General features: G+C 43.1%; 1 protein-coding gene and 1 long non-coding RNA gene across 5 annotated transcripts in view; one reads left to right on the top strand and one right to left on the bottom strand.

Moving 5' to 3' along the window:
• Window positions 1-8,315, top strand: part of LOC149470131 (uncharacterized) — a 39,998-nt gene extending 31,683 nt beyond the window's left edge. The window contains exon 3 of the long non-coding RNA XR_016310586.1: window positions 8,075-8,315. This is a non-coding gene — a long non-coding RNA (uncharacterized LOC149470131). The remainder of the gene's footprint in view (window positions 1-8,074) is intronic.
• MTERF3 (mitochondrial transcription termination factor 3) overlaps window positions 1-24,143 on the bottom strand; it is a 97,870-nt gene that overhangs the window by 45,585 nt on the left and 28,142 nt on the right. For all 4 annotated transcript variants that reach the window (XM_089666643.1, XM_089666641.1, XM_089666640.1 and 1 more), the window contains exon 3: window positions 20,338-20,481. In XM_089666643.1, the coding sequence (XP_089522769.1) occupies window positions 20,338-20,481 (144 nt within the window). The remainder of the gene's footprint in view (window positions 1-20,337; window positions 20,482-24,143) is intronic.

The raw sequence follows: 24,143 nt of genomic DNA, 5'->3' as shown, positions 1-24,143 counted from the left end.
AAAGTAAAAAAAATATAAAAATATATAACAAATAAAACGGACTGTGATCTTCACCATGTGTTCATAACCATGAAGTGTAGATGCCTCACTCACCAGATCCTTTGACCCCAGTTATGGTGGTCAAATGCGCCTTTGGTTATATAGGGAACCACCCTTTCTTGTTGGATTCTCCATTTTTCTTGCTCTAAAACTCCATGGGTTATAGCCAGATATAAGCCACTTTAAGCTGGGCATAGATGGCTAGCTTTTCTTTACAATGAAAGAAAAAAAAAAAACGGATTCCTCCATCAACATAACTGAGAAGGATGCCCGCTGGGACACTGTATTCCAGGGGTGTCCAAACTTTTTTGGAAGAGTGCCAGATTTGATGAAGTGAACATGTGCGAGGGCCGACCATTTTGCCCGACATTCTGATGAACCATTAACATTAAATGCAAATGAACTATTTTATGCAAAAGTTTATTGAAAACGGCATAATTTTCATTTTGTGACTTGGATGACAAATCTAAACAGGTGTTAAATCACTCTGCCAGCACAGGGAGAAGGAAAGCCCAAATCTCGCGAGATCTCGGAGGTCGCGAGATTTGGGCTTTGTTTCTCCTTGCACTGTCTGATGACATCAAGTGATCCTGAGCACCAATCCATTATAGCCCAAATTGATACCGTATTTTTCGCTCCATAAGACGCACCTGACCATAAGACGCACCTAGGTTTTAGAGGCGAAAAACAGGAAAAAAAAATTCTGAACCAATGGACTGCAGACATAGTACAGGAGATGACCAGAGACTGCGGACACAGTACAGGAGATGACCAGAGACTGCAGACATAGTACAGGAGATGACCAGAGACTGCAGACACAGTACAGGAGATGACCAGAGACTGCAGACATAGTACAGGAGATGACCAGAGACTGCAGACACAGTACAGGAGATGACCAGAGACTGCGGACACAGTACAGGAGATGACCAGAGACTGCGGACATAGTACAGGAGATGACCAGAGACTGCGGACATAGTACAGGAGATGACCAGAGACTGCGGACACAGTACAGGAGATGGCCAGAGACTGCGGACATAGTACAGGAGATGGCCAGAGACTGCAGACATAGTACAGGAGATGACCAGAGACTGCGGACACAGTACAGGAGATGACCAGAGACTGCGGACACAGTACAGGAGATGACCAGAGACTGCGGACACAGTACAGGAGATGACCAGAGACTGCGGACACAGTACAGGAGATGACCAGAGACTGCGGACACAGTACAGGAGATGGCCAGAGACTGCGGACACAGTACAGGAGATGGCCAGAGACTGCGGACACAGTACAGGAGATGACCAGAGACTGCGGACACAGTACAGGAGATGACCAGAGACTGCGGACACAGTACAGGAGATGACCAGAGACTGCGGACACAGTACAGGAGATGACCAGAGACTGCGGACACAGTACAGGAGATGACCAGAGACTGCGGACACAGTACAGGAGATGACCAGAGACTGCGGACACAGTACAGGAGATGGCCAGAGACTGCGGACACAGTACAGGAGATGACCAGAGACTGCGGACACAGTACAGGAGATGACCAGAGACTGCAGACACAGTACAGGAGATGACCAGAGACTGCGGACACAGTACAGGAGATGACCAGAGACTGCGGACACAGTACAGGAGATGACCAGAGACTGCGGACACAGTACAGGAGATGACCAGAGACTGCGGACACAGTACAGGAGATGACCAGAGACTGCGGACACAGTACAGAAGATGACCAGAGACTGCGGACACAGTACAGGAGATGACCAGAGACTGCGGACACAGTACAGGAGATGACCAGAGACTGCGGACACAGTACAGGGGATGACCAGAGTCTGCGGACACAGTACAGGAGATGACCAGAGACTGCGGACACAGTACAGGAGATGACCAGAGACTGCGGACACAGTACAGGAGATGACCAGAGACTGCGGACACAGTACAGGAGATGACCAGAGACTGCGGACACAGTACAGGGGATGACCAGAGTCTGCGGACACAGTACAGGAGATGACCAGAGACTGCGGACACAGTACAGGAGATGACCAGAGACTGCGGACACAGTACAGGAGATGACCAGAGACTGCGGACATAGTACAGGAGATGACCAGAGACTGCAGACATAGTACAAGGGATGACCAGAGTCTGCGGACACAGTACAGGGGATGACCAGAGTCTGCGGACACAGTACAGGGGATGACCAGAGACTGCGGACACAGTACAGGAGATGACCAGAGACTGCGGACACAGTACAGGAGATGACCAGAGGCTGCGGACATAGTACAGGAGATGATCAGAGACTGCGGACATAGTACAGGAGATGACCAGAGACTGCGGACACAGTGCAGGGGATGACCAGAGTCTGCGGACATAGTACAGGAGATGACCAGAGACTGCGGACACAGTACAGGGGATGACCAGAGTCTGCGGACACAGTACAGGAGATGACCAGAGACTGCGGACACAGTACAGGAGATGACCAGAGACTGCGGACACAGTACAGGAGATGACCAGAGACTGCGGACACAGTACAGGAGATGACCAGAGACTGCGGACACAGTACAGGAGATGACCAGAGACTGCGGACATAGTACAGGGGATGACCAGAGTCTGCGGACACAGTACAGGGATGACCAGAGACTGCGGACACAGTACAGGGGATGACCAGAGACTGCGGACACAGTACAGGAGATGACCAGAGTCTGCGGACATAGTACAGGAGGTGACCAGAGTCTGCGGACACAGTACAGGAGATGACCAGAGACTGCGGACACAGTACAGGAGATGACCAGAGACTGCGGACACAGTACAGGAGATGACCAGAGACTGCGGACACAGTACAGGAGATGACCAGAGACTGCGGACATAGTACAGGGGATGACCAGAGTCTGCGGACACAGTACAGGGATGACCAGAGACTGCGGACACAGTACAGGGGATGACCAGAGACTGCGGACACAGTACAGGAGATGACCAGAGTCTGCGGACATAGTACAGGAGGTGACCAGAGTCTGCGGACACAGTACAGGAGATGACCAGAGACTGCGGACACAGTACAGGAGATGACCAGAGACTGCGGACATAGTAAATAATGGTAAATGGTAGCCCCAGTAGTAATTCCCTGCGCACCACCTGGGATCACTCGGCCCACGTTCCGGACCCCACAGATGAGCTGCCCAATATATAACTTACGGCCCTCCACTAGTGATTCTGCGAACGCCACTGAGGACTCCAGGGATCTGTCGAGCGGGAATTGACGTCATCAGCCGGCACACAGAGAAGGAAAGCAGAAATCTCACGAGATCTCGGACGTCGCGAGATTTGGGCTCTCCTTCCTGCACCAGCTGATGATGTCAAGAGATCGCTGGAGTCCTCAGTAGCTTTCAGGGAATCACTACCGGGGGCCGTAAGTTATGTATTTGGGTAGCTCACCTGTGGGGCCGTTTCAGTCCGGAACGCGGGCCGCAATTGGCCCGCGGGCCGGACTTTGGACATGCCTGCTGTATTCTGACGGTGGAACTGTCTGCTGTCAGAATACAGGCATTGGCTGAATGAATGAATGAACATGAATTGCACAGAGTGACCCCAAACCTCCTATTCTGGTGTCCCCCGCTAACGCTCTTCTGTGTCTAGCCCCATAGCAAGTGCTTCCTATGGGAGATGTGCAAACTCACTCCTGAACCAGGCTCTGTGTCCATAGACACAATGAGAGAGATTTACTAAAGCAGGTTCACCTCAGGATCTCATGCACTTGTGCATGGTAGCCAATTAGCTTCTAACATCAGCTTGTTCAATTAAACTTTAGCAAAAAAACCTGGAAGATGATTGATTTCCATGCAGAAGTGCACAAGATTCTGAGTGAACCAGCTTTAGTAAATAAACCCCAATGCGTGGTTCAGCCCTGCCCCCTCTTCACAGAATATGACTGACAGCAGCAGAAGCCAATGGCTCCCACTGCTGCCTTTGTGCCTGTGAGGAGAGAAAGAGAGCAGCGATGCTGCTTTCAGGCCCAGCACTGGATTGAAAGAGGAGCAAGTAGGTATTGGGAGGTGGGAGTCAAAAAGGAGCGGACACTGGAAGGTTATTTACATTAATAATGCATTCTATGGTAAAAAAAAAGAGCTATTCTAAAAAGGTAAAAAAAAAATCTTAAAGCATATGCAAACCTGCTGTACCATGTCCTTGTAAGACAAAGTACCCTGTTGTTTTTGATTGCTTCCTTTGTGTGAAATCCCTGGTGTTCCTGCCAGTCCCTCTGCTTTTCTATTAAAAACTGACAACACTAAGCATGAGAGCACAGCGTGGTCAGTTCTCTAGCTATGCTGGGAACTCAGCTTGCTCTCCTTTAATGATCAGACTTGATTCTCCCACACCCAACAGCCTTTTACTGAGAGACTCAGTGTCCTGTTGTTTCTCCTTACCCAACTCTTATGCAGCTGAGAAAAGAGGGAAAGTGATCTCTTATAAAAAAAGAGGGAAAAAAAAAAAGGTATTTATAGTGGTTTTTTTGTTTTTACACACAAATGTTGTGCCTTTCATTTCTATTTTAAACTGAATGGGTTGTTTTACAAGATGAGGGTTTACATATACTTTAAGCCTTTAGAACCACTTTAAACTTTTCTGCAGTGATGTTGTCCAGCTGCTAGAATATGAGATTTGTGGTGAACATTCTGTAACAGGAAGCATTTATTGTGGGTAGAAAGCTGGCTGTACATTGATGAAGTCTGTAATAGCGGCTGTCTAGCTAAGCTTTGTCCTTTTCTAGGTTATATTACAATTGCAAGTTCCAGTGCCTATTATCCTGGCAGGGATAGCAGACTGTGATGTCCTAGAAGCAGCTTATGCTCTTCAATTCTCCTACAAATTTCACTGCACACACACACACACCATAGAATCTCTGTTGCTCTGACCTAAATAGACACAAAATTCACTCTGCTTGCCCATTCAACCAATTGTATAACATCATGTTCCACCCAATACTGCTACACAAAACCCAAATCAGTTACAGGTCACAGTAAAGGAACTGGATCATTTTGGCTCCAGTCTTGGACAGGAAGACCAGATGCCTTTAGAGCACTCAAGACAAAGTACAGATCTGAAAAGGGTGAGATAGTTAGGGGTTAAGTTGTGGGGAGGAAATTAAACCCTGGACCCTGCATTCACTATATCTGGTCTCCCACAGTACACACAACATGGAAATGCAATTAAGTTAGGAAATATAAACTGCTAAATACCTTTTCTCATCAGCAGTATATAGCAGTCTTGTGACTTCTATCAGTGTCCAGCCGAGCACTAACTAAAGCTTGTAGGAGGAGTTTTCTTTCTGCTCTAGGAGGATGCAAAATCCCTGACCTCTGTCTGGACAGTGCTGATTGGCCCTGTGCTGATCACATGCACTCTCCCAAGAAAAAAAAAAACCTCTCTAGCTATATGCCCCAAACTTAGCATGTGCAAAATGCCTATGGTTCAGTCTGTCTTATTAGGAGATAAAAGGTGGTCGCTTAAAAAGGGGAGGAACAAAGAGGAAAGGATCAAACTGCCTTTTTACACAATGCAGAGGATTAACCCCTTAGCTTCCACAGTGAGTATAACAAGCATGCTTTACTGCATATACAGACTGATTTTACTGTTGTGGGTTTAGTAACACTTTAAGGTATGTATCAGGATCCAAGGATGGGTTAAGGTATAAAGATGAGTTCCAGGTATGAATATTTTTACATGCATATACCATACTTGGCCAGTTCCCCTAGAAGCTGGAAAACCACTGTAGTAGGCACTGCCGCTCCAGTGACCTTCACTAGCTTCCCGGTCCTGTGCCAAGTGGCTGCCCTGCTGCTTACTGAACATAGGAGGTCGCCCACTCGGCACTCATTTTCGCAATAAATGCAAAGTGTTCTCTGACTGGACGAGGTGGAGATCATTATGTCACGGCCACACCTCTACACCTCATCCAATCAGAGAATGCTTTGCATTCATTCAGAAAATGCACACAATTATCTGAACGGCATCTACTCCGACCTCATGTATTTATAATACAGCAAAGCAGCTGCTCAGCAAGGGACCTGGGAGCTAGAAGAGATCACTATAGTAGAGGGGTCTACCACAGTAATTTCCAGCTTCCAAGGGGGGATGATCAAGCAGGTATGGCATATACATAGTTACATTGGCCCCAGCTGGAAAAATAACCATGCTTAGAGTTAATCTTCAATCTGAACACTGAAATCATTAATACAGCCTTACATGAATTTCTTACATGCAAGCAAGGTAAGTCATTTAAAGCAGTAGTAAACCCCAAACCAAAAATGTAAAACTTTGCATCTTAACAGTCATTAAATGTGGTGGCAGCATTAGTTTTCTTCTTTAGGCTTTTTCCTTCTGTTTTCCTCTGGTGATCTGGCCAGTAAAACACCTCCTGTACTAGGGTGCCCTCACTCTGGATGAAGGACACCTTTGGACAGCAGCATTGTCAGTCTGGGGGAGGGGAGTGTTAAATGCAGTAACAGACTTAGATACACTAACAAATTGAAGACAAATTCCAATAACATTTGATAAGCAGTTACAGCAAACAGTTTTGTACCTTTTGGGATAAGAGACTCATGTACACTGATGTTCAGGAGCTGGTCAGCGTTTTTTACAGCAGCCCCTGAATAATTTTTTCCTATATGTCCATGTACACATAGTCATTTACAGGCAGTTCAGTTTACAGTCTTTTTTTTGAACTTGCGTTCAGGAGTAGATTATACCACCATTTCAAACGCCAAATGCTTGTAAACGTGGTTAACCGCGCTTATAAGCGTTTGTGTTTAGAAGCGTTTTTTAACTGTTCCATATCCAGATGCTGTCCAGAGCCTTTTTTCATAATCAGAATGGCATGCAAAGCGTTTTCCATGTATTCAAATGGACCCGGTACACCACCGCAGTCAGTTCCAATGAAGTCATGACGCACGTGACGCAACGCGTCGGAACGCCATTCCCAGTACGAGATTACGTCACTTCCGGTCACGTGGGGACGTTTTGTCCGGACGTAGCGGCCATATTGGTTTCCCTCCCTGTATGAGAATACACCCATGATGTGAGGTGGAAAAGCGTTGTATTCAAAGATTACATGTGAGTGGGAAAGTTTGTTATGCCATATTACTTTTAATAAACGGTGTTACACTATGGGAAGTTTTTGTTTGTGTCCTATATGACGTGGTGAGAGGAGGTGGAGTGGAAGTCCTGAGGTTCCTGGCTGAGTTGTCTGGAGAAAGGATTGCCTTTAAGGAGAGTCTTTTGCCCTTTGGCCCTGTGTGGGTCGAGGAGGGGAGGTGAGCAGGCATTGCTGCCGTTGGAGGATTCCTTTCTTGAGCACTAGAAGTGAAGATCACAGAGTGTTTCACATTTTTGCATGGACTATTTGAGTTTATTCTGAAACACTGAGTTTATTTATATATTTTTTCTTCACTGATTTAAGAAGCGATTTATTTTATTTTATTCTATTTTTATTTTTGTTATAGGGTTTATCACAAGCCATATGTATTATAGAATTTATTGCAGAATCACTATATATTTTTTTGATTTTTTAGGTTTGTCACAAGTATCACGATTTGTCACATTTTTCATGAATTAGTATTATTATGATAATCGTTTCCATCACTGTTATTTGAGTATTTATTATGAATTTTATATTTGTTATTTTTTATCACAGATCTATTAAGAGGTAATAATATATTGGTATATATGAGAAGTGTTTATGAATTTTTGCCACTAATTGATTTAGTTTATAATGTTTTTTATCACTTATAATATCAATTAGTTTAAGTTCAGTGGGTATTTATGGTATGAGGGTATATTAGTTTTTTAGATAATTTGGGAGCGCTTCACTATTTAATGCACGGTATTTATTACTTATTGGTTGAGGTTGAGTGATTGCAGCTAGTAGATAGGGACTTACCCATACTAAGCGCAGGAGGATATTCCCCCTTATCATCTCAACACATACTACTCTCTCTATTCCTGTCAAAATGTCTGAAATAGTTAATTTTTTACTGTTTTTCAGTGCATCCTGGACATTTGGGAGTGTCTCCTGATGTTATCTTTAAAAATGCTTCTAAGCGCAAGCGCTCATAAACGCGGTATTCAAACACGGCTAAACGTCCTTTTTTAACCTACGTTTTCCAGCAGTCAATTTCCATCGTTCAGAAGTGTTTTCCAAACGCCCCGTGTACATGGAGCCTATAAGTTTGACAAATAAATAAAAGCTGAGCATTGTAAGCACGTTTGTCTCAACCTAACTGCTACATCTGCAGGACAGCTTATTCTGTTATTGGCTGGATCACCAGGTGGAAAAAAAAAAGAAAACCTAATAAAGAAAACTAATGTAGCCATCACATCAGAAATGATGAGCCACGATGTAATAAATGTTTGCTTTTTGATTTTATACCACTTTAATTTGGATTGCTATTAGCCTAGTCCCTGAAGAACAGAGCTCAAAGAAGGGAAGGGAAAAGCAGCACAAGGAGCCAATCAGGCATCCTGCAGTGCAAACGGTATGCTGATAAGAGGAGAGAGCAGAGTGACAGAGACCTGAAATGATGTCCATACCATAGTGTCTCCTCTCCTTCCTGCAGTGCTGCTCCTGACCATCTGCCCCTCCTCACTACAATAATAATATCACTGTGGCAATGGTGTACACTTTAGAACAATTTAGAACTTAGGTGCAAGTGCTTAGACATTTTACAGCATGCTACTAGACATTAATAGATCACATATCACTTTTAACCACTTGCCTACCGGGCACTTATACCCCCAGGCCAATTTTCAGCTTTCAGCGCTGTCGCACTTTGATTGACAATTGCGCGGTTATGCAAGATTGTACCCATATGAAATTTTATCATTTTTTTCTCACAAATAGAGCTTTCTTTTGGTGGCATTTACTCATCGCTGGGTGTTTTACTTTTTGCGCTATAAACAAAAAAAATGCAAAAATGTGAAAAAAAACAAAGTTTCTTTGTTTCTATTATAAAATTTTGCAAACAGGTAATTTTTCTCCTTCACTGATGTGCGTTGATGAGGCAGCACTGATAGGCAGCACTGAAGGGCACTGATAGGCAGCACTGATGGGAAGCACTAATGAGGTGGCACGGATAGGCGGCACTGATAGGTGGCACTGATGATGGGTACTGATAGACAGCACTGATAGGTGGCACTGACTGGCATCACTGCTGGGCACTGACTGGCGGCACTGCTAGGTATTGACTGGTGGCACGGTTAGGCATTGACTGGCGCAACTGCTGGGCACTGACTGGCAGCACTGACTGGCAGCACTGCTGGGCTGCACTGGTGGGTGGCACTGGTGGGTGGCACTGGTGGGCACACGTAGGTGGCACTTCTGGGTGGCACTGCTGGGCACAGGTGTGTGGCACTACTGGGTGGCACTGTTGGGAACAGGTGGTTGCACTGCTGGGCACAAGTGGGAGGAACTGGTGGGTGGCACTGCTGGGCACCGATCATCAGTGCCCTGATGATCGGTGCCGATCCCTGCTCCAACAACTGCCGGTTCTCTGCAGTACTTTCCTCACGATCTGACAGCGTAAGGAAAGTGCAGCCGAGAACCGGCAATTGCATTTCCCTGTGATCAGCATGTCATTGGACAAGGCTGATCACATGGTAAAAGGCCGCTGTGATTGGCCTTTTACCACATCACGTGATCAGCTGTGTCCGTAGGACACAGTGACCACTGAGTTCGCCGGGGGCGCGCAGGAGAGCGCGTTCTGGGAGGACGTCATATGAGCCCTCCCAGAACTGGCTGGCCGCAGTGTAGCCGTCATTCGGCTATCTGCGGTCGGCAACTGGTTAAAGTGGTTTGGCTTGAATGGCGCAACAACACATAGATTGATTTCTCTTGTTCGACCTGCAGAATTGAGTGAGGGAAATCTAACATGTATGGTCAGCTTTAATTCCCCACCACTGGGTTTACATCAAGGGCAAATTACAGGTTCACATTTAAAGTCACAAGTCAATTAAGGTAGGACTTTGGTCAAAGTTAACAGGCACTGTCATCACACGGTGGGATGGGAGGAAGGAGGGGGGGTTCCTACTTCACGATAAAGCTGGTATCTGAATACTGACAGCTGGCATCAATATAAAAAAGAGCTAAACTCACAGACCTTTTTAAAAGCAGGAACATGTTTTTACTGAATAATAACTGGAGCCGATAGCTTTGTCCAGCTTTCCACACACTACTGGACACTCTGATCCAGACCTCTCAAATGCTGGCCTTGCGTGAATCAATTTTTCCTTCATATGATTGTTCAAGTAGATTGTTGTAATTGATGGGGGGGGGGGGCTGAAAAAGTGGTTTGCTTTATATGATCACTTTTCATGAGTATATTGGAAAAAGAAAACAAAAAATAAAGTGTAAAGCAGGGTATAGAAGTTCAGTTTTTTGGGTTGAAGGACAAAAACAAACACACAAACAAAAAAAAACCCCCACAACTGACAGATCCCAGCATCAACACTAATGCTGCAACACAAAAGATAGTAGACTGGACCCAGGGGTGTATTTACCACAAGGCATTTGCCTAGGGCGGCATTTTTCGGGGGGGCAGCACTGCCCCTCGGAAGAAGGGACACACACGGCATGGGGACCTGGTGGGTTCCGAGAGAGGCTGCGAGTTTCATGACAGTGTATGCACAGCGCATCTCTCGTTCACAGGGATGTCTGGAGCTGTTAAAGTGTCTCTCTCTCTCTCCATGGGGGATGGTGACTGGTGTATCGGGGGCAGTTGTAGTAGAAGGCTCTCTTGGGTGGGAGGCAGGGGTGTTGTTGGTCAATATCAGGCTCTCTCTGTAGGGGGGCGCCGATTTTTGTGTTGCCTAGGGTAGCACAAAACCTAAATGCACCACTGACTGGACCTATGCAGGGGTATGGGAGCTCACTCATGTGATGGTGGGGTGATGGTGGAGTTGAGCGGTAAAAGCTAGAAGTGTCTTAGCAACATCCTAGGAGCAAGGCAGCACAGGAGGATGCCACCTCTGGAACTTTTGTGGCCAGGCTTTGAGAGGTACATAAATGGCCTATACCTACAGCAAATACATTATCCTACTTTAGTCAAAGTTTGTTTTTATCTGTAGGTGCTACTTACATGCTTAGGCGGTTTTTTAGTAAAGGTGAACTAACGCTTTAAATTTATCAGATTTCTGAATCCCCAAAATCGCCTCTAAGAAATCAAAATTGCACTGAAAAACCTAATTATTTCAATATTCTGATTAAGTGTAGCAAAGTGGAACCATACTTACCTTAGATCCAGCGATGTGGTGTTCTGGGGCTCCCCTCTGGGATGACATCATCTTACGCATGTGCGGGGGTTTAGTCAGATACAGCATTGCCGAATTTGCACAGTGAGCTGCGCATGCGCTGTTCACTGTACAGGGTGAACAAGCAGGTAAAGTGGGTACAGAAAACAAATTACCCCTCTTTAAAATAATCACATTTTGTTGCTTTGCAGCCTGAAATGAAGACAGACACAGTTTTTGTTTTATCCAGCTGTATTTACTCAGTTCAACGTATAACATCTAAGTGAAAGTTAGAACACCAACATGTCAGAAAAAAAAAAAATTCAAAACACAGAATCACTGAGTTGGAAAAAGGATCATCCCCTCCTAAAAATGACTTGTAATCCTCAATCAGGCGTAGCTAATCACCTTCTCAATGGCACACAAAGCCATTTGACTTCCAACTGTGATCAGCATGAAAAAAAATGCTTTCCTGGAGCATGTCAGTCCCTGGTAGTGCAACTGAAGCAAATAATCAACTATGGGTGGCAAGGTACTGTCAAAAGATCTCCAGGATAAAGTGGTGGACAGGCACAAGTCAGGAGATGGATACAAAAAAATGCCTAGAATCGCAATGAAGTCCATTATTAACCTCTTGCCGTCCGCCTGCTGTTTATAAACGGCAGGGCGGTGGCAGTCCAAGGTCGGGTTGCCGTTCCTAAACGGCACCCGCCTTTTCTAGCTGTGCGCGCTCCCTAGGAGCGCGCACCACCGCGATCCGGTGTCCGCTGTGTCCTCCGGACACAGTGAAACACCGATCGTCGGACGGGACCTCTGTACGAGGTCCCGGTCATGTGATCACTGATTGGCGAATCAGTGATCACATGCAAAGTAGTAAGCAAGATGTCACTTGTGACATCATTGCTTACTACGTGTGAAATCTGTGAATGATCACAGAGGTCACATAGTACAAGGCTATTCACAACAGCCTTGTACCATGTGACAAGCTGTGACCAATCACAGCTCACTCAGTATTTCTCAATGACTGCAAGAATGCAGACAGAGAGAAAGAGAAATGATTGCTTTTACATCCTATATGGGTGTAAAAGCAATCAGTGTAAAAAAAAAAAAAAAAATCTTCATCACCCCCCACAAGTAGTACAGTGTCACCATGGTGACACTGTACTGCTAGGGTGAAAGTATGTAAAAATAAAAAATAAAAATAAAAAATAATATAAAAAAAAATAAAATAAAAATGTAAAAAAAAATGTTTAAAAATTATAATGTTTGGTTATAAACTAATTTGGATTTTTTTTTTTACTAAAAAAATAACGGAATAAATTTTGGCCAAGATTTAGGATGAAATATTATTTATTTGCAAAATTTTATAAAAAAAAACTTTTTTTCAAAATTTTTGGACATTTTCATTTACATAGTAAAAAAAATAAAAATCCCAGCGGTGAATAAATACCACCAAAATAAAGCTTTATCTGTCTCAAAAAAATGGTAAAAAATTCATATGGGTACAGTATTGCATGACCGCGCAATTGTCATTCAAAGTGTGATAGCGCTGAAAGCTGAAAATTGCCCTGGACAGGAAGGGGGTAAAAGTGTCCGGACAGGAAGTGGTTAATAAGTGTTTGGTACAACCCAAACCCTCCCTAGATCAGGACGTAGCTCCAAACTGGATGCAAGAGCCAAGAGAAAACTGGTCAGAGAGGCTACTAAGAGGCCAACAGCAACTTTGAAAAAGTTGTGGGAATTTATGACATTTGAGTGGTCATTCTGTGCATATGACAACAATATCACAAATTCTCCACAAATGTGGCTTGTATGGGAGGGTTGCAAAAAAAAACCCACTCCTCAAGAAATGCCACAAACAGTCACGACTGACCTTTGCCAAAATACACTTTGAAGATTCTGAAGCCACATGAAAAAAAGGTGTTCTGGTCAGATGAGACTAAAATTTAATTATTTGGCCTCAACACCAAATGATATGTCTGCAAGAAATCCAATCCAACTCACCATCAAAAAAACACCATTCCTACAGTAAAGCATGGAGATGGTAATACCCTGTTATGAGGGCTTCTCTGCAGCAGGGACTGGAGCACTTGTCAGCATAGAAGAACAAATGGTTGGGGCAAAATACTGTCAAATTCTTGAGAACAATCTGCCAGAAAGTTGTCAATGGGAACAAGGTTTACCTTCCAACATGACAATGACCCAAAGCACACAGCAAAAATGAGCACACAGTGATTGGAGGAGAAATAGGTGAATGTTCTTGCATGGCCTAGTCAGAGCCCAGACTTAAACCCCATTGAAAATCTGTGGAAAGACTTGAAGACTGCAGTCCACAGACGGTCACCATCAAATTTCACTGAACTTGAGCAGTTCTGCAAAAAAGAGTGGGCAAATATTGCAAAGTCTAGATGTGCAAAGTTAAAGACATATCCCAACAGACTAAAGGCTGGAATTAAAGCAAAAAGATGGTTCAACAAAATACTGACACAAGGTGGAGACACTTTTTCCAACTCACCGATTCTGTTTTTCAATTTATGTTTATTTTTTTCTTACATGTTGGTGTTCTACCGTTCACTTTGATGTTATAAGATGCATTGAGTAAATACAGCTGGCTAAAACAAAAAATGTGCCGTCTTCATTTCAGGCTGCAAAGCAACTAAATGCGATTATTTTAAAGGGGGTGAGTCTTTTCTATACCCACTGTAAGTAACTTTATTTTTTTTCCCATAATAATTTTTATTAAAGGTCGTACATCAATAGTACATGAATCATGACAAATGTTGAAATAGCAACAGAATACAAGAAAACCAGTATAGCACAGGTACAGAAGTATCATACCGAAACAAAATAAAAAGAGTATCATTCCCTCGTAAGGCACCCCGACACCACATTGATAGTTCCGAATGAACAGGTGGAATGTCCAAGGTTCCAAGAGAATAGACCCGTTCACCTTCTTTGTAGAAGGGTACACAGGGCTGCATAGTTGCCAAGAGTCCAGAACCTCTCTCTAACAAAAGCTCCACAACAACACTGGTATCGTAAGTCAGAGGTAGTTGAAAAAGCAATGATTAATTAGTTTTGTGGTATGGAGTAGACTACGCATATGGTTACATTCCATAGGATTTATATATAAAGAAGTTATGTGGATTCGCCTATCTACAAAACAGGTTCAGGGGGGCATTCCGTCTATAATGGTAAAATACTTATCCTAACCAAAGTTCCATTCTGGACATATAGCCACTATAAGACTTCTTGAGAAACTTCCTCGTCCACTCATACAAGCTGAGGTGATTGGTTACCAATAAACATAATACTACAATAAGTTAACCATATAAAAAGAAACAAACGGTGTATCGGGTGCAAAGGGAAGACAGCTCCAACCAGTTTGCTTTCTGTAGTCATCAAGCTTAGCAATCAGAACAAGAAGAATAGTGAAAGAGAAAATCGGAGCGCAAGAGAAAAGAAAAGCAGATAGAGAAGTGGGGAGAGAGAAAAAGAAAGAAAAAAAGGGAGGGGGTGTAGGCGGGAGGTTAAGACCTTCAGATGGAGTAAAACAAACACAGCACTGGGATATCTATTGTCTTCAACAAACTAAGGTAATGTAGTTGGGGTTCGCTTCAATTCTCCAGGAGACCAAGACTTCCGGGAGGCTGAGAACACGATGCAAGCTATCATACAAAGAAATTGCGGTAATCATCTGAATGTTTATAATGTATCCAGCAGGTTCACGTCTTATAATAAGATGAGTATCTATTATGAGCTGTGGCGATCAACTCCTCCATCTCGGCCGTCCTGTTAATCCTCAAAAACCATTCTTTCAGAGAAGGCACTGTGGTTTGTTTCCAGTAGGGAGGTATGCACATCCTGGGTGCTGATATCATGTGCATAGCAAGTGACTTGTGATATTGCTGACCCAAGGAGAGTGAGCAGTGGAGTAGGTATTGAAAAGGGGTAAAATACAACTGGTATGAGGTGACCTGTACAATGACAGCATGCACCCTCTGCCAGTACAATTGCAACTCAGAAAATTCCCACCAAATATGCAGCATCAAACCTGATGCCTGATTGCATCTCCAACAACGATCTGAGATTGCAGGATATATCTTATGCAGAAGGTGAGGGGTTCAGTACCAACGTGCAAAGATTTTGGATTTATGCTCCTGCAGACAGGGAGCCATTCAAGTCCCCTTCCCATTTGTGTAGGTGTCTAATATTAGTGTCAGGTGTAGCTTGTGTCAGGTGAATATAAATCAATGAGATCAAATGTTGTCGAGAGCCTTTGGAAAGACAAAGTGTCTCAAAAAAGGTGAGTTGTCTGCCGCACATCGAGTGGTATGACGCTCCAAACAAAAAATGTCTGATCTGTAAATAGGACCACCACTGAAAGGGTGGTGGAGAGTCTTTGTTAGCTAAGTCCACTCCTGATCGAAATTTGCCCTTCTGAAAAAAATCTCCAGCCCTGATATATGAGGTGGCGAGACATGTCCTACGGAAGGAGGGCTGTAGGCTCGGGGGAAAACAGGATTGTCTATAAGAGGAGTCATCGGGCTCGTTATGGAAGACACTCTCTGGTCCCTACAGACCCGACGAAAGCACGAGAGTGTTGCTCCTATGAGTGGGTGAGCCGCCAGATGCTTTGTACCGGCTGATGCGGGTAGCCAAGGTATGGACAATAGCAATGCAGCTGCTACCTTTTGGCTCTAGACCAACCCAATCCTTCATCTGTGCATGTATGTGCCAGTCCACCAGCCTGGTGAGCAGGCAGGCCCTATGGTATGACCAAAGGTCTGACACTCCCAACCCCCCCCCCCCCCCCCCCGGCTTTTTAGTTGGCATAGCTGTGTCAAGCTCATCCTTGGGGTGCCGTCCTTCCAAATTAAACTGGAGAACAGTAGCTGTATCGTCCAGAAAAAGGTCTGAGGGAGAGTGATGGAAATGGCCTGCATAAGATATAGACAGCAAGGTAGTATTAAATATAGAAAGGATCCCCCTGCGCTCCACAGAACCTTTAACCTAAAGTCAGCTGCTATCACCTTTTCCTTATACCTTAAGATATGTGCAAACAAAATATATATATTGTGATGAAGCGCTCAACTTATATAGTGTATACAAATCCTTCTTACATCAATAATATTGTGAAAATTTCCAAAATAAATACTTAATTCCCTCTTAAATTCTAACAACCTATACAGATAACTAGTGCAAAATTCACACACACAAATTATAAGCCCCCTAGTGGAAAACCGTGATAATTATATTACAAATGATAACACTTTATCTGTGCAAAGTGATAAGTATATCCAATTACATGAAATAAATCAAATGAAACAGTCCAAAAAACTTGTGATGCCACACTGTGCAAAATAATAATAAGTGTTCAATACACAGTGATTATAACTTCACTCCATGCTGCAAATGTGCTCTTCGTGATACTCTGATGTGACTCCCCTGGATTTAGCCAAAATGCCCCCTCACCTTCCACATTCGACCCTTGCGGGTCACAAAGCCTTAAATATATAATATCTCAGCCAGGTTTTCATGCTCCACTGACTCCACCGACTCAATTAAGATCCTCCTCCAAGCAATGAATTCCTCTCAGATCACTTTCCTCACAAATGGACTCATAAACACAGGACGTATATGCAAAAACAAAGACAGACCTCCATAGTGCAACACTGTTTTTAATGCACTTTAAGATTTAAAACGAATAGACACTCACATATCCTCCAACAGAGAAAAGCAGTTTCCCATGTGCTATGGGTGTACCAAGGTGTACAAAGATGGCGTCCGAACCTGGAACCTGAAGTACGTCACCCCTTGACCGGAAATGCGTCCACGCGTTGCGCCACGATCACGTGGCTTCTTCAGGATCATGAAGGTCGACGCATTTCCGGTCAAGGGGTGACGTGGTTCCGGGTTCGGACGCCATCTTTGTACACCTTGGTACACCCATAGCACATGGGAAACTGCTTTTCTCTGTTGGAGGATATGTGAGTGTCTATTCGTTTTAAATCTTAAAGTGCATTAAAAACAGTATTGCACTATGGAGATCTGTCTTTGTTTTTGCATATACGTCCTGTGTTTATGAGTCCATTTGTGAGGAAAGTGATCTGAGAGGAATTCATTGCTTGGAGGAGGATCTTAATTGAGTCGGTGGAGTCAGTGGAGCATGAAAACCTGGCTGAGATATTATATATTTAAGGCTTTGTGACCCGCAAGGGTCGAATGTGGAAGGTGAGGGGGCATTTTGGCTAAATCCAGGGGAGTCACATCAGAGTATCACGAAGAGCACATTTGCAGCATGGAGTGAAGTTATAATCACTGTGTATTGAACACTTATTATTATTTTGCACAGTGTGGCATCACAAGTTTTTTGGACTGTTTCATTTGATTTATTTCATGTAATTGGATATACTTATCACTTTGCACAGATAAAGTGTTATCATTTGTAATATAATTATCACGGTTTTCCACTAGGGGACTTATAATTTGTGTGTGTGAATTTTGCACTAGTGATCTGTATAGGTTGTTAGAATTTAAGAGGGAATTAAGTATTTATTTTGGAAATTTTCACAATATTATTGATGTAAGAAGGATTTGTATACACTATATAAGTTGAGCGCTTCATCACAATATATATATTTTGTTTGCACATAGCAAGGTAGTATGGTCATTTTTATCGATGCCGCTCTACCAAACCAGGACAGATGGAGGCTATTCCAATGAACCAAGTCATCTTCAATTTTGTGAAGCACAGACTGGAAATTGAGAGAGAATAAATCCAAGAGAGATGAGGGCAAAAAAATCTCTAAATAGGCGATTCCCTTGGGCTGCCAAGCAAATAGGAATTCACGTTGACAATGGGCAACTGTCTCCTTCGGGAGCGTGATATTGAGAGCATGAGATTTCCTGAGGTTTAATTTAAAATTAGATAACAACTGGCATTCCTGTATAGCCTTCAATAAAGCAGGAAGAGTTGTTAATGGGCGTGAAAGGAATAGGAGAATATAGTCCACAAAAGCAGCTACTTTGTAAACATGCAAATCAATTGCTAAAATGGCTATGTCTGAATCTGCCCTAATCTGCCTCAGAAAGGGTTCCAATGCCATAACAAAGATAATGAGAGACAAGGGGCAGCCCTGTCTGTTCCATTCGCAATCAAAAAGGCATTGGACAGTAACCGATTGACTTTCACTGAGGCAGATAGGTTGGAATATAAAGGAGCCAATGAAGGTCTTCATTCTAGACCCCAACCCTGCATTTGATAGCACTGCCGCCATATAATCCCAAGATACTCTATCAAATATTTTCTCGGCGTCCATTGAGAGAAAGAACCCAGGGGAAAAAGAAGAAGTCAACCAATGGTGTATGTCCAAAGCCTTAATCATATTGTCATGACCTTCCCTGCCTGGGATGAAACCCACTTGATCCAAAAGACACCCATGACTTAAGGTAAGGCAGTAGACCATTTGCTAGAACTTTTGTGAACAGTTTCACATCCACATTTAGCAGGGAAATTGGGTGTTAGTTTTGGACTCATGTTGGATCCCTTCCTGGTTTTGGTATGACAGTAATGTGCACGTCCAAAAGTTGAGTTGGGGGTGGTAAATTCTTTTCCAATGAGTTGAATGCCTGAAGAAAGTGGGGAGGAAGCACATCTTGAAAAGTTTTATAAAATAGAAGGTGGGCAGGCCCTCCGGTCCTGGACTTTTCATTGGCTTCATGTTTCTAAGTGCCATAAGCACCTTCTCAGTCGAGATCAACTTGTAGATGGATTTCACTAGAGTAGAGGTTAAAGGAGGAATGCCATATTGGTGGAGGAATGTCTGTATTGCATTGGAGCGTTCAGCAGAAGACCTCTGTAGGTCTCCTGGCGACAATAAATTATACAGGTTTTCGTAGTATTGAACAAACTGAGATGCAATAGCCTCTGTAGAAGGGTGAGACTTGCCCGACTAATCCTTAATTGAGTGAACGGTCATGTCATTTTTGGCTTTCTAAAGTGCCCTGGCCAGATAATGACCGTTTTAATTGGCATGCTCATAACATAGTTTCGAGTGAAGAGTAAATTTCCTGCGTATGTGACTACCCAATTTCTCCAATATGAACTGTCGGGCTTGGGACAGGGCTTCCAGCGCAATCACAGCCCGTTTTCATTTATGCTTAATTTCCAGGAGTGTGAATTTGAGCTATGAGCCTATCTACCAAGGCCTGCCTAGCTTTTTTTAATTTTTGTGGAAAGTGCAATAAAATGTCCCAGCATGACGCATTTATGTGCTAGCCACTGCATCATCGAGGATGTGTCAGGGGTGTCATTTAGAGTGAAAAACTCTCGTAGGCTTTCCTGAAATTGGGTTACGAGAGATGGATCACCCAGCAATATAGGATTCAAGTGCGGGGAGGGAAAAAAGGGGGAGAAAGCCATCCTACCTCCTCCTCACAATATTATAGATCTAGAGAAAGTAAAACAGCCATGGATGCACATACTGTATACAAAATACAATCAACATAAACAAGGAAATGAGGTAGATGTCCAACTTGTCAAGGCTTAAAATGTATGCCACCCCCCCGAATCATGGATGAAAGACCACCATGCGATAGGCCCCGGAAGACCTCCATATACCAGATCTGGATCCGCGAGTACTCACAGAGGCCAAAAACGTATGTATCTGGAATCATCATGATACACTTAGATATACTATATGCAAGCGAACTTGAGAGCGACTCTCCCTTAGGTGGAAGATGAATGTAAGATAGGGATATCAGCATAAAACCTGGTGCGACTCGGATGCCTCAATCAGGCGACTTCGATGGTAAGGGGTCAGAAATCCTTATAGCTAGCATCAAAAACTCATCTATCATACAGCCAAGTAATACTTTATTACATTCAGTTACAAGAATTGGCAGAAATTGAACAGAATAAATTAGGGAAGGGCCTGACATGATGTAGCCAGCATTCACACACAGTTGTGAATGGTTTGTGTCAAGTTTAGTATGTTATATATGTTAAAGGAGACCACTCACCAAGCATTACTAGTTTCTGTAGAGTTTCAGAATGATCCACATAATCTCGAAGTGTGTAGGAGGAAGGAGGGATTGGAGCAATTTTGACACCTTCATCTTCTGGGATTGCATCCAATTGAGACCAAAGTGGATCATCATCCAGCCCTTGAAAATGACAAAATAACGAGTAAGCAACAGAGGCATTCAATCGACCAATTTCCTACAATAACATATGAAGCAGCTAAACCCCAGGCAGATATAAAAACCACACGTTTATACAGTTATGTATTTATAACAAAAATTGAATTTGAATTGGTAAAGCAAGTAGTGCAACTTTAGTATCAGCCTCTTGTAGTTTCCAATAAGTGATTGGGAAACGGAGGGTGACATTCTAAGAGCCTATCAGACTGCTGTATGCACATGTTCGCAGGGAACATGCTGACAGGAGGAAAGCAAACATTGAACAGCTGTACAGAACTAAGAACCTATGGACAGTCTATACCAGTTATTCTCATCTTTAAGTGTTTGTAAAGGCTGAAGGTTTTTTTTATCTTCATACATTATGTGCATGAAGGTAAAAAACCTTCTCTGTGCAGCAGCCCCCTCAGTGCCCCCACTAATACTCACCTTAGCCTTCTCTCGATCCAGTGATGTGCACTGGAGTCTTGGCTGCTCTGTGGGTTTGGGCAGCTCTGTGCAAAACCATTGCACACAGCAGGTAAGTATAGCCATGTTTGTTATTTTTAGAAAAACAAATTTAAGCCTTTAGTATCACTTTAAAGTGATTCTAAAGGCTTAAATTTTAGTTTTTTACAAAAATATCAAACAGGTCTATACTTACCTGCTGTGTGCAATGGTTTTGCACAGAGCTGCCCAAACCCACAGAACAGCCAAGACTATTAGGTATTAGGGGGGCTGGGGGGATGCTACACACAGAAGGTCTTATACCTCATGCATAGAATGCATGGAGGTAAAAAACCTTGAGCCTTTACAACCTCCTAAGGCATCTAGGGCTTTCTTGAGCTGTAGCCGACTGACCTCCTATTTGAATGTGCCCACAGGGCCAAAGCCACTTGGCAGAGCCAGCAGCATGACACCAATAATCTTTTTAGCTTCTATAAAGGTGTCATTCTGACCATCCATAGAAGAGCTTCATTCTTCCTGACCACTAATGTAAGGGGCATTTTCCCTATTAACGCCCAATGAATTTGATTTAGTAGTGGTTCTCCAGAACTTGAAAAATATTTTAGAGGTTCCTCTGGGATTACAAGGTTGAGAAAGGCCGGTCTACACATGTGCATTATAGCTGTATTTAGGGATTTGCCTAGAGGTCAGTTTTAAAGTGAACCTGTCAAGTACATCAGCATGTTCAAATAGAATACCGCTTTGAAGGCACCTGGTGGCTTTGATAATTTCACAATCAATTTCTTAACATCTGAACAACTTTTTCTGTTTCAAAAATTATAGTGATTTTCAAATCACGGTATAAAACCAGAAACACATAAGCAAAGGTAACAGAGGAATCAGCATGCATACAATGGTGAGATATACTAGTGCTTTGTCCAGAACCTACTGATTGTCCAGCTATGGGGACAGCATGATATAATTACTCATAATGGTCCGCTGATGAGGTATATAGGGAAGAATGTTTTCAGGGAGAGAATGAGGGGGAAGAACTATAAAGGGAGAGGGAAGATAGAAGGCCTAAGGGAGTGGATGGGGTGAATGAAACAAGGCGTTCTCTCCACAAGTTTATTACTTCAAGTGGAACTTCACTCTCTCAAAACACTGAATTTTTTTTACTCATGCTGCTAGCATTAATAAATAGACATGAAAGTATATCATATTTTGCTTGTTTAAACTTTTTTTTTTGTAACATTTTCCCAGTTTCTTCCTGGTTTCCATGCCTAGGCAAACAATGTCATGCAACACAGGAATCTTCAGGAGGGGAGGTGGGGTTTTCCCAGCTAAGCACACCACCCTGCCTGCATGCCTGAGCTAAGGGCAGATGGATTCCAGGAAGCAAATGCTACATGAATCATCTGCCCTTACTCAAGATGGCCATGGCCAGAAATGCTAGAAGGTGTTTTTAAAAATTGATTTCTCAGCAAAATAAAGCATGGAGACATGAATGGATGGGCAAGTTTGCTTTCAATATTAAAAATAAATTAAATAGCGTTTTTGGTTTATAGTGCAAAGATGCAGTGAAGTTCCGCTTAAAATTAAGTTGAGAAACTATAGGTAACTAAGACTGCATGGATTTAGGGAAATCTTGCCGATTCTTTTTTTTTTTTTTTAACAGCCACTGCTGGCCACTGAGGCATCTGGCATTGAACTGAAGACGCATTAAGTGAAAAGGGCAGAAATGGCAGCCTACATATTGCTCTCATGACACATTCTCCCAATAAGTATTTTTTTTTCTTTAAATGGATCGTGATATAACTATTAAGTGGGGTGGTTTTCTGGAATCCCCCTATTTGTTGTCTGCTATAATTAGTATATATCTATCTAATCTTTGACAATATTGATGGACGTGCTATACTGCAATATTAGCTATAATAACAAACACAATTCTCAAAGCAAGGTCTTATTTATTTACAAAGGAAGCAAAACACTAACCGAGAAATCTAAACCAATATTACAGAGTATATAGGAATAAAAGTAAAAATGATACGTTAAGTAAGTTCATTCTTAAAGCTGAGTATCTTTTAGCTGGATCCCAGGTAGGAAAGGTGAACAAAGAGGCAGAAGCATGGCCAAACCTGTGTTTAACCACTTCAAGTCCGGACACTTTTACCCCCTTCCTGTCCTGGCCAATTTTCAGCTTTCAGTGCTATCACACTTTGAATGACAATTGCGCGGTTATGCAACACTGTTCCCATATGAATTTTTTTAGCATTTTTTTGAGACAGATAAAGCTTTATTTTGGTGGTAATTATTCAACACTGGGAATTTTAGGTTTTTTTGCTATCTAAATGAAAAAGTCCAAAATTTTGAAAAAAAGTGTTTTTCTTATAAAATTTTGCAAATAAATAATATTTTATCATAAATCTTGGCCAAAATGTATTCCGTTATCTTTTTAGTAAAAACAAAAATAACCCAAATTAGTTTATAACCAAGAATTATAATTTTTAAACTTTTTTTTACATTTTTATTTTTTTTTATATTATTATTTATGTGGGTTTTTTTTTAACATACTGTCACCCTAGCAGTACAGTTTCACCATGGCGACACTGTACTACTTGTGGGGGGTGATGACATTTTTTTTTTTTTTTACACAGATTGCTTTTACACCTATAAAGGCTGTAAAAGCAATCATTTCTCCTTCTCTCTGGCTGCATTCTTGCAGCCATTGAGAACTACTGTGTGAGCTGTGATTGGTCACAGCTTGTCACATGGTACAAGGCTGTTGTGAATAGCCTTGTACCATGAGACCTCTGTGATCACAGATTTCACACGTAGTAAGCAATGATGTCAGAAGTGACATCTTGCTTACTACTCTGCATGTGATCACTGATTGGCCAATCAGTGATCACATGATCAGGACCTTGCACAGAGGTCCCGTCCGACGATTGGTGTTCCACTGTGTCCGGAGGACAGCGGGCACCAGATCGCGGTGCTGCACGCTCCCAGGGAGCGCGCACAAGCAGGGGGCAGGGAGGCCGTTTATAAACGGCCACCCGACCCTGCACTGCCACCGTCCGGCCGTTTATATATAACGGCCGGACGGGAGGTGGTTAAAAACCCTCTCAAGCACCACACACATACACCCTTGATCTGCCTGGTGTAGTCCTCCATCCAATCAGCAAACGTCCATAACTCATAAG

The sequence above is a fragment of the Staurois parvus genome, unplaced genomic scaffold (genome assembly GCF_062004578.1).
Source record: "Staurois parvus isolate SC_StPar_1 unplaced genomic scaffold, SC_StPar_1.0 ptg000052l, whole genome shotgun sequence".
NCBI classification, from domain to species: Eukaryota; Metazoa; Chordata; class Amphibia; order Anura; family Ranidae; genus Staurois; species Staurois parvus.
The sequence above is the reverse complement of the archived record's forward strand: the minus strand, read 5'-3'. Positions and strand labels throughout refer to the sequence as shown.